The sequence below is a fragment of the Lepidothrix coronata genome, unplaced genomic scaffold, assembly GCF_001604755.1.
Source record: "Lepidothrix coronata isolate B3197 unplaced genomic scaffold, Lepidothrix_coronata-1.0 Scaffold58, whole genome shotgun sequence".
Classification (NCBI taxonomy): domain Eukaryota; kingdom Metazoa; phylum Chordata; class Aves; order Passeriformes; family Pipridae; genus Lepidothrix; species Lepidothrix coronata.
In genome coordinates, this window is record NW_016690238.1 from 3,754,376 (window position 1) to 3,766,343 (window position 11,968).

An 11,968-nucleotide genomic window follows, 5' to 3' on the forward strand; every position below is an offset into this window, starting at 1 on the left:
AAATACAAAAGGCAGCACTGCATCAAAATATCTCCATTATTTTTACAGTAGAAGTAAAATTCAACTAAGTCTTTGGATGGTATTTGCTTCCCTTTCAAATTATTGAGGCAGCCCACACTGCCAGCATAAAATATTAATCTTCACATAGAAGTTTACTTAAAAGAAACATCATTGCATAAACAAGCACTGTCTACTGCATTCATGTCTACACTGAAGCTGACAAACAGCATTTCCAAATTCATTCTCCACAGAAGCTCAGATTTACCCAACTATTTGCCTTAACTGGCAAGCACTATTTGCCAGCAGCCCCCCCAGTGCTGTCTGAAATAAAGGGGCAGAAGTTGGTTTCAATGCTTTCTGCTTCCCCTTCACACATCCGAGCTCATTTCAACTGGGTGCAGTAACAAAAACAGGTACCTTTCTCTGATTATCACGTGGGAAAAACTGAAATATCCCAAAGGAAAGCAAAGACAAACTGCTCCTGAATCTTGTTGAGGAGTTACAACCTGCTGGTGAATCACCCTCAGCAGGAGCTCCCCAAGGCACAGCTCCCCACAGTTAGTTCCAGTCCATCCACAGATGACTCAGCCCTCGGACTGCAGCACAGCAGACATCACATGCTGAACTGCCTCCCATCTGTCCTGCCACAGACACTCCAGTGCACTCCCCAGTGCACTCCCTGCTCCTCACAAGAACAGTTTGTGGCAGCAACAGATCCCACAGCCCTCGGTTTGCTGTCAGCATTTCCCAGTGCCCACACCAGGTTTGGGATAAGGTCAGCAGGGTGCTGGGACTTGCTGCTGTAACTCATCAAGCCTCAGCAAGTTGAGCATGCTATTTGTCATAATGAGATACAATCAAGACTTCAAACACCCTGCTAAAATTCCTCCACAGATTATTACCTTCAGAATGACTAGAAGACAGGTCATACTTCAAACAAAACAAAAAGCCACAACACAGAACTCAGTTGCTACCAGGGTTAATTAGGAAAGTGAAATCAGCTTCCCACAGCTGTTCCAATGCTGGTAAGCTGTGCACATGTATCATGCAGAAAAACTTTGTTTTCTGATGTTTTCACACAGAAGCAGATAAAAATGCTGGTCATTTAAATCAAGTGTAAATAAAAGGGAAATCCCCTTATATCACAAAGCTACTCAAACCTTTTCTCTGTGCTTAACACGCCCACAGCTCCATGCAACCATCTGAGCAGCTTTTGAGTTGCTCCCAACAACATTTCTTCAGGTGAAGACCACTTAGCTGTGATTTTACTTGCAGGGGATAAAAACATCTGGTACAGACAATATTCCTCATAAACCTGGACACCCAAACTCCAACAGCCAGATTTTTCCCAGATCAAGTGCACAAAAGATACCCAATTATTTGAACAAAGTACCCATCAGTGAAGCCACACACCCAGTAATTGTACAAGGCTGTAACACGGACTTCCCTGAGACTGACACAATCCTGCACAAATAACAACATCCCTGGGAAAACAGGAACTACCTGCAAATGGGGAAGCACCAGCTTTGGTTAAGGGTGAAGAGGATGGAAGATGCTGAAGGCAAAAAACCACTGCTTTTAATAAACTCCCAGTCTTTGTTCTCTGAGGAGCAGGGAAGATGGGGAACCCAACCTTAGCAGCATAAATATTAAGTGTCCCTGAACAGTGCTCATCTCACTCTGAGATACACACAGAATGACTCAGCCCAGGCCATTCTGCTGCCTAAAGAAACATTTCTGAATCTCCTCCTTACTCTTGCCAGAAACTTGATGCTGCTTCCCAACAGGATCCCTCACTTTCCCAAACTCACAGAAGTTACACAGGCAAACACACCCCAAGTTCAGATCTCTTGGGCAGGAAGGGGAGTGTATTACACTACTGTCTGAATTCTGACAAATAAAGGGTATGTGAAAGGCTCATAGTCTGATGGAAGGAACAGCTTTTGCAATTAAAAGGTGAGGTCTCAACACACCCCAAAGCAAAGAGAAGCAACTGCAAACCACACAGCACTTATTTCAAAAAGTTTCTGCTGTTTAAGCCAATTGACATGTGGGAGTTCAGCCCCAACCCGTGCTACAATCCACATGCAAGAGCTGAGTGTTTCCAACAGCCAGGTCTGGAAAGCAAGAGATTAAATGCCCAAAAATGTGTGCAACATATAAAATGTTTCTCAAGAGTCTAAAGTTTTCAGCATCTAGTACAAAAAATGCTGTCAAGTTACAGTGTTTAAAGCCTTACCAGTATGTACTGTAACTACTGCAGTCCATGCACACAGTATGCTGAACTTTCTCTTGTTTTTCTGTTTTCTTATGATTGGTCATAGGAATCTGTGCATCTTCATAATGCTTTTTTGCATGGCCATTCACGTATCTAAAACAAACACAACAAACATTATGCTTTTAAACCGCCAATCAACATTCATTTAAAAAATAAGAGAAGAGGCATCCAATATTTACACAGGCATTAAAAAAGGTGATTCACCCTCAGTGCAGTTAGTTCTCCAACTGCTTTCCCATAGACTCTCCTGCAGCTCTACCTCTTTTGCCACCCAGCTCTCCTGTCTGTGACTGCTCTGTGTGCTGACCCCCACACCCTTTTTCAGCTTTCCCATCCCGCAGCAGGATCTAACCTTTGAGTCATCAAGTTCATGAATCTGAAGGGCTGTAGGGCTTGGGGTTACATAACTGAAGAAGAAATCTAAAATCCTACAGCTCTTTTGCTGACACAGTGAGCATTTTCATGCTCGAAATTTGAAATTAAGTAAATTAAAAAAAAAAAGGTGCCACTACAAATGCAAGAACCTGAAGTATGAGCTGAAAATCATTAATACTCAGAAATGCATGGCTGGGCCTCAGGTGAATTCCCTCCTCCCCCTCAGCATAAATAACTGACTCACTGTCTACTGACTGCACACAAGAAAGGCCATTTCTGGAGATTAATAATAATATTTTTTTAAGATTAGTAACTACTACAAAATTCCAAACTATTTATTTCACACCATCACATAACATGAAGCATCTCCCCCTCTCTTAGCTCTCACCAACTATAAATCTATAAAATAAATTAATAAAGAGAGGAAAAAAAAAAAGGTTTGGTGCTGAAAACACTAAATAAGAGACATTATTAAAATCGTGACACTTACTGCAATCTAGATCAAAGAAACAAAAGCTGGAGTTTATTCAATTCACTTCAGAAGACAGAGTTTAATGATGCTTTTCCAGAATATTAGCATACAGGCCCAGATGTTACCCAACAGATGAAAACAGGCTCACATCTCAGATACTGTCTAAGTGTCAACACCAACTGCACTCCATTAATCTGTGCACCTCAAACATTTATGTAGCAGCAAATTTTCTACAATTACTCTGACATACAAATAACAGCAGTGACTGTATTATTCCTCTGCAAATACACACAGAAAGCAGGTGCAGAGTGAAGGAGTTCTGCTGGCAGCTGGTTCTTCCATGTTATGGCAATAACTTCAGTTCCCAGACTACACTGCAGGACATTTGTGCTATTTTCTGTCTAAGCTGTTTCTCTCAAAAGAAGCTGTGCCAACTTGTGGTTTTCCAACAATTCCCTTAATCTTATCTCAACAGAAACATCTTTTACAGAACAGAACTTTACAGTAATCCACTAAATTGCTCAGTTCAAAAAGTGCCCGTAGAACTGATAATCACATTTACTGTCCACTTTTCTTTAACAAAACAAACAAACAAACCCATATCTTGAGTATAATCTCTGCCCTCTCCTAAGGTAGCTAAGAACCACTTGGAGCAGAACACACAGTGTTAAATGAGATAATGAAAGGTCTCTTTCAGGGAAGTTTTGAATGAACTGCCCCCCAGCCAAGCAACAAAGGCCAATGACAAAGGTCTGATAAAGAGATTTGCACACTAACTCTTGGTACCCACCTTCCACAATGGACACTTGAACACGTCAGACAGACCCAGGGACTTTTATTGGACCGGCACACTGTAAAAGATCGGGGAAAAAAGTGTCAGAGGAATGAAATCTACTTGATTTTAAAATACAAAGCAGAAATATCAGAAGGACAAAAACATGGGCAAACTTTAAAAATTTTGCTTTTGGCTTTTAATAAGGCACCCACTGAACACAGGAAAAAAAAGCCACAGCACTCCTGTTTCACAGAACTCGTTCTACCAGAAACCATTTTAAAGAAGTTACTGCAAGGAAGCCTGGGGATCTGATGAGAAGCACACAGAATAAATCACAGTACACACATATATACAACAGGTACTCCCATGTTCCAGTGCTCATAAAGAATGGATCCATAACGACCTCACCCCTTCAGTCACACCCAGGAAGCTGGAAGGTTAAAATGTAACACCAGTGCTGTGCTTTACAACCCACCCAAGACACCAGAAGATGTTATCTGAGTTTCTGTCTGCCTTCTAAGCCTAGAAAATTTAAAACGTGGATGTTTTAAGCTAGAGGGCTTAAACCAAAAAAAAAAAAAATAATAAAAAGGTAAATATTAAAAAAAAGATGAAATTTCATCCCAGGGCAGAGTCATAAAGTCAGGATATTCCAATTCCAACCCAGTAGCAGGTCACTGAAGGAGGGATGCTATGATACACAACATTTAGATCTGAATGAAGTAAAACTGTTAACCATTATCCATTACCACAGAATTTACAGAAACAACATTACACTTTCAAATACCAAACTAATACGATTAGAAAATTAAAATGAAATGTTAAGTGCACTTCTGCAAGGGCAAAAAACAATGAAATACAACTTTGATTATGCCATAAAGACAAAAGCATATGATACCACATAATTTTCTGCACACCCTAAATAACTGTTTTTTGGAGCAGTCGAGAATCACACAGGAAAATGAAACATATTTAGAAGAGCTGCTATATTCTCCACCATCACATTTCACATTTTCTATTTAAATCATGTGAAAAAATTAGCTACACTGCTTCTCAAAAAAATTATTTTCAAGATTTGAATTCATTATTACAAATAGTTGTATTTCAATACACAGGCCAAAGGAATGCTTAAAGCTAAGAATTTTACCACGTTATGTAGAAAAAAAGCATGTTCTCCAGGAATATTTTTTGAAGTAACTAATTTTAAACTCTCTAGTAAAGACTCCAGAATTGCTTTTTTCAGCTGCTTTACTTGAGAAAGACATTTTCTCACATGCCTCAGTCCTCTGGTTTTGATTCTCCAAACCCCAATTTTTCTAAAGCAGATGAGTTCCCACACCTCTGACCATACCTGCTTAGGGCAGCCAGGTAGAGCTGGTTTGGTTTACTTTTCAAGGCAGAAAAGTGGAAGAAGTTTGTCTAATCTGACCAAAAATGTTACCAAGAAAACCAACATTTGGCACTGGCAAAGGGAAGGGAAAGGGAAGCCCTTAAATAGCCATCACAGCTTAAAAGGGGCTGAAGGAACCAAGTCCAATCTGATAAAATTGTATTGGCTTGAATTACACAAACTGAAAGGTAAAATATTAACCAGAAGGAAACAGAAACCAAAATCACTCATGCACTTAAACACAGATCAAGTGCTGTGTGAACAAAGCAGTGCCCTACACTTCCCCTGCCAGGAACACAAACCAGTTTTCCTTGCATTAAAATCCCAGCAGGAATCTCCCACTTGGAAATAACATTTTTGCTTTCACTATGTTACCAGCTGTGGATGGAACTGGTACTCGAGCAGTAGGTCAAAGGATTACGATGGAAACAATTATTCTTACTTTCCACCCTGCACCAGGCAATTACAATTCCATGTTCAGGTACTTTAAATACCTGCACTGCTTGTTTGTCAAGTGTTAAATTATACTAAAGTAGTGCTCATCCTGCAGGTTTAAGTGCTCTGCACAAAGCCAGCAAACAAGTCCAACTCTGCACAAGGCCAGAAAAATAGCATCCACTAAAATTTTCCATCTTTCATATCAGGGAATAGGAAAAGATGGCTCATTTGTTTACTTTAACTTTTAGGAAGAACTTTCCTCCAATTGCATCACATTAGAAATGTGTAGTTTATCTTCTGCACAAACATCTCCACCCACAAACTCAAATAACATTGAAGTGACTCCCACCAAGATTAAACACAGAATCCAGTACTGAATTTGTGACCTATAATTGCTCAGTTCTGAGAGAATTACACAGTTGATTTTTCAGAGTGTTGCTGGATGTTGCACTCTGTATTTTTCTGAGGTTGGCTCTGTAGTACCTTCATTAAAGCCTGGCTCCCTAAGTATTCCTCAATTCAGATCCTGGAGCAGTCACCATCTGTTACTTAATAAATTAAATCAGACTGGAAGTTTCAGGCATCAGTCAGGACTCTCTCAAGACAGGCACGACAGAATGCACAGCAAAAGCAGAGTCACTGCCCTGAACTACTTATAATGTAAATTAAAGGGAGACAGTTTAGCTTCATCTGTAAAGGAACTGCATGTTATTGCTTTCAGAAGTGGTACTGACATGAAGGCACAAGGCTTAAAAGTAGACTAAGAATGAGGGAGAGAGAGATCCACAGCAAATTCCTACTCAATTCAAAGAACACTACACAGCCCTGGAAGCTGGCCCTTAAAACAGACTTGGGTGTTGTGGACTTTCAGGTCAGACAGTTACACTAAACTGTGTGCACTAAACTGGGCTGGAAGAAAGAGTCTCCAGCCCATTTGTATAGGTATGAATGTATTGCCTCAAGAATCAGTATTCCAACTGGGGGGTTTTGTTTGTGGTTTTTTTCTTTTAGTGGTATTTAGGGAAAAAAAGAGGAGGGGGCACTATATTAGCCTCCTCTGCTTTGGATCAAAGCTATGTTCAAATATCTTATCTACATTAACAAAAATTATCTGTGTTTGTTACACCATATTTAGTGGTATACAGGCCAAGGAACACTGGCTGCTTTCTCAGCTTGAACAGAAGTGGCTACTGAAGCAGTCACCAACTGCCTCATTTGGTTGTATTTTTAGACTTGCTTCAAGTGGTGGGGTGAGGATGATGCAGACCTGTCAAAAGGAAAGGGAGAGCAAATCTGCAATGCCACAGTCTTGTTTGAGGCAGTGTCATTTGCCACTTTACATCAAAATCATCTTACTCAGAAGCTTAGAAACACTATTTTTTGCCATATAACAGGAAGGGGAAATACTGTGTTTTACAGAATGATTTCTCTAAGTGGAGTCTGAATACTCATTTGTTACACAGCCTACAAATCCCTCCATGTAAATGGAGCATCAATCCACCCCCAGGAGAGCAAATCCCCCTCGTACAGACTCATACAGAACTGTGGGAACATTCAGAGATGTCCCTCCAGCTTCCCCTTTCTGTAAGTCACCCAGATAACTCTGAGTTATGCCAAGCAGAATGAGCAAGGTACGGCTGATCAGTCTGGCTTCTCCCCACAGGGTCCCCACCCCGTCCCACCCTCAGGTTCACCCAAATATGTCCTTCTCAAGCTTGATGGGTTGTTTTTCTTACTGAAAACTGACTCCAAATGCGGCCTCAAGAAGCAGGAACGCTCCTGGCACTGCGTTCCTTGCAGAGCAAAGCTGCAGCTTTCCACTGAAGGGAAGTTACAGCCATGTAAAAATGTACAACCAACCCGTGGGACGCAGGGGTTTGTTTGTTAAACACCAACTGCAGAGCTGAGAAACTGCCAGTGGAGAAAAGCAGCAGGAAGAGGAGGAGACAAACAGGAAGCAGGTTCTGAAAGGCAGCCAAGCTCAGAAACCTGCCCAGTGCAGTGCCCACCCGAGGGCTGGCACAGGCACAGCATCAGATCAATGCAGGCTGGAGGCTGTGCCAGCACAGCAGTGCCCCGAGGCCAGAGCTGCTGCAGGACCGTGCCTACAGCAGGGGTTTAAAATAGCCCTTTACTGCATCACTACAGAGACAGCCACAAAATATCAGCATCATAAGAGCAATACTTTGGTCTTTCTGTAAAAAGCACGTTGAATGGAAACAAGATTAGGGTCACTAAACTATTTCAAACAGTCCCCACGGCCCTCACAAAACAGCCTGGACTTGGCTCTCAGAAGGAGCTGTAGCAATATTACGATCCCACTTGTACGATTACACATTACACTACAGTAACACAGTGACCCGCACAGACACATCTCTGGCCTAACTGACCTTTGCTCAGCTCCCTTTGTGTTGTCACAGTGGGTCAGCTACACTGAAATAAGCTGAACTGAAACAAAAGCCACTGCTACCCCCCCTCAGCGTCTGCAGCAGGAGCAGTATTTACACAGGTGTGGCAGCAGTGGGATACACTGTGCTGAGCAAACTGTCCCACAGACCCCAGCCCTTGGTGACAAACACATACAGATGTGCTCTATGTATGTGTGTGTATATACACACGTGCCAAAAAACCCCACAAGAACACTGTTGGAAAGAAATGGACTACTTTTCCTTTCCCATGACTTTAACTTAATTTTGCTTAACAATCCCTCAGTGCCCTGTTTAATTAAGATTTGATAGCAGGACTCTCATTTTGCTCCAGAAAGAACCTGAAAATGGCAGCAGAAAAGAGCTGTCTCCATTAACATGTGAAGAAAAAAGCAGCAACAATCCTCATACCAAAATGAGAAACCCCTTCTTTGTAAAACACAGTCCTTCTGCCTGTCACATATCAGGCCTAAGGAATCAGACTAAAAGCTACCTTCTCCAAAGATCTGGAAGCAAAGGTGAGAGAAATTTGCAAGGAAAAATCCTGGGAAACAATCAGAAATGGTGAGAACACAAAATTCTGCACAAGTATTTAATCAAAATCATATAAACTCCATTAGTAATAACATCCCAAATGCAAAGATTTTCAGTCACGGGATTCAGAGCACTTCTCAGAGACCCCACTTCCATTTTACAGACTGAAAAATAGAGAATGAGAGATTGAATAATTTACCACAAGAATTTTATCAGCATAGATCAGAACTGATCCTACTGTTCCATACACCTTAGACCTTTAAAAATCATTTTAATTGCAGGGAAGGGTAGGATATCCCAGGACTAATCACTCTACACAAGACTTGTGACTTGCCAAACCAGCTCTGAATTAAACACCTAAAACTCCCCAGATATATATACAACAGGTACCAGGTGTCAGAGAGTCACCTCTGGAAGCTGCTGTTCTAAGCAGGGAATTGCTGAAGTTATTAACATATGAGGAACACTAAGCAGACAAACATGCTGGATGTGGTCCCTCCTCCGGGCTTACATGCTGCAGTTGCAAAAAGGTTCTGCTCACTCCTGGAATTCACAGCTCTGGAATTCCCACTGGATGCAGGCACAACAGTCTCTTCTGAGACTGAGCAAAGCAGCTGAGCAATTTTTTCCAGAAATGCCCATTCATTCAAGATGTGAGTGCCTTAATGCACACACCTCCTCCCCTTGGAGGACCTGCCTTCCAGATTGCTCCTAAGTGCTGAGGGAGGACTGACAATTCCTTCTGTTAAATTAGCACTCCCATGACTAAGTGCTTCTCCAGGGGAACAGTGAGACCAAGCAAGAGAGAGGGTGGAGCTCTGACCGAGCCCAGCAGTCAGAGCCTTTCCTCGGCTGCAGCTCCACAGCCAGGAACAGCCATGCACCCTACAGTCCAAATCCACCGAGGCAAACACACAGTGGTTACAACTGAGACTGGAACAGAGGATTTTCCACCAAAATGAACCGACCAAATCACATTACAGAGCCATGTGCACTCCTTCCTTCTGGCCATAAACTCGGTTATAAACCACATACAATCAAACAGCTTCTCAAGGCAAACATCCCAAGCCTTCCTCATCACAGAACATGAGTCAAGACTGCAGGATGTGTGGATATTTGCAGAATTCACACTGGCATTAAAAAAACACTTTATTGCCAGAATCAAAGAAGCCTTAAAGAATACAGGTGTCCTCCACGGTACATCAGTACATTTACAAGCAGCATGTAAAAATCCATAACAGGCAATATAAGTTACTCAGTACTAAGCACGTATTTATTAATACGATGGATCACGTTCCCAGTTTTTGACTTCACATTCGTGTATTTAAAAAGTATACACACCAGCTGTATTATTATCTGAGCCTGTTGTATGTTTACATTCTGAAGGAATCAAAAAAAATGAAATGAGGTCTCAACTAAACATGATGGTAAAATCATAAGACAGGGCAGGCCTTAACACACACACAAGTGCAGAAAGAATGCCAACACTGGTTCATAATCTAGGAGTAGGTTCTTAGATTTTAAACACAGAGTTAAATGTCTGTGGTTGTTGACTGGGGCTTTTTGTTTGGGTTTTAGGGGGGGAAGAGGAGGGCAGTGTTTAAAGTGTATGTGCATCTGGGAAAAGTTTCTGCTCTACATTTTAAGAAGGCCCGTGAATTCCAGCTGAGTAACTGTAATGGAAGTCAGGTGACTGGAAAAGGAAGTAGAGTGTACAGGAGGATTTTTTTAACCTTCACCTTGAGTAGCTAAAGCCCCATTCCAGACAGAGAATGTAGGAAAAAGGATTTGGAAACTAGAGACGTGTTCTACACTTACAAGCCCCCTGGTTTTACTGCCTAGTTTTAAAGAGTACTCCCATTTGTTTCCAAACTTCGTTTCACATAAAGCTGTTGTTCTATCCTACCCTCAGCCCCATTGCAAAGGGTTCAGTGCACTAAATTTGTTCTAAACTCTTTGACATCATGAAAAAAATACTCTATTTAAGAATATTTTACGTAAGTTTCATTTGTTAGACATCTTTGTTGCCTATTTTAGAAAAACAGCATTCTAGTCAAAATGAAACCAGACAGAATGGAAAAGGTTTTTAATTATACTGCTTAAAATGTTTTGCTTCAAAATCAGCAAACACACACATAACTAAAGAAAAAGTAAGAAAATATGAAATTTAAATTACATTTAAATCTAAGCATGGGAATTTATAAGGAAGCAATTTTCCTGGTAAGCACTGCTAAACATTCAAAAATGTTAAACCCTTCTTTCACAATGAATAAAAGTCTCTACAGTATCAAGTGTTAACCTGACTCAAATCACATTCAAATGTAAAAGAATTTAATTAAGACTCCAAAGAACATTTAAAGAAATAAACAAACAACCCTCACAGCTAAAAACACCCAAGTTATTTCTCCTGTTACCTTTCAGCCAAAACCAGAAAGATTAAGTTCTTAGTGAGAAAACAAGTCATTTAGTGACCGTGTGTGAACTTCCGAACAGCAGCTACTGTTTGTGCTGGTTTGCACCTGTCCAGCTGGGTTTCTCCTCCTCCTACTAAATAAAAGCACTGCTCAGTCTCACGTAAGAAATGTCACAGATGGTTGCAGTGAACCATCTCCACTTCCAGTGGAAAACCAGACATAATTCATACATACTAAGCAACAACTGAGCGAGAATATAAATCACGGGTAGGGGAACAACTTTTCATAGAATAAGTAGGTCACTGAAGTGCCCGACACATTCCTACGGCTGAGGAACGTCTGTCAGAGAACAACGTGAGCAGCTCCATCTGCATGGAATTCCCCTCCCTCGCTGGCTCCAGCTCGGTATTTGGATTATGCAATCAGAATTCCACGCTGGGAAACGCGGACGCTGAAAAATGCACGGCTTTTATTTGCCTGTACTCTGAAAGCAGCAGTGGGAAAGCGGACAGGGAGGGGAGGAGAACTTTTCAAGCCGGGAAGTGGTGAACAAACCGCGGAGGAGGTGCCAAAGCCAGGGCAGGTCCCTCCTGCAGCAGCAGAGACAGGGCTGTGCCGGGGAGAGCAGGGCCCAGCACAGCCACCACCGAGCACACACATCACACACACACTGAGCTCTCCAGCTACAGCACTGCCTTTTTTTTTTTTTTTGTAATTTAGTCTTTCTACATGTCAAGGCAAATTTTAGGACACGTAGACGTGTCAGCAATTGATCTCCCTGCATGTACCGAGTAAATCACATCCCGCCTGAAAGCAGCAGTGAAAAATATCATTAAAAAGAAAAAAGGAAAAAAAAAAAAAAAAAG

At 41.5% G+C, this 11,968-nt stretch overlaps 1 protein-coding gene across 2 annotated transcripts in view; it reads right to left on the minus strand.

Moving 5' to 3' along the window:
• The window catches only part of USP3 (ubiquitin specific peptidase 3), a 43,468-nt gene that overhangs the window by 23,280 nt on the left and 8,220 nt on the right, over positions 1–11,968 (minus strand). For both annotated transcript variants that reach the window (XM_017816957.1, XM_017816958.1), the window contains exons 2-3: positions 3,916–3,976; positions 2,240–2,371 (exon numbers count right to left, since the gene is read on the minus strand). In XM_017816957.1, the coding sequence (XP_017672446.1) occupies positions 2,240–2,371; positions 3,916–3,976 (193 nt within the window). The remainder of the gene's footprint in view (positions 1–2,239; positions 2,372–3,915; positions 3,977–11,968) is intronic.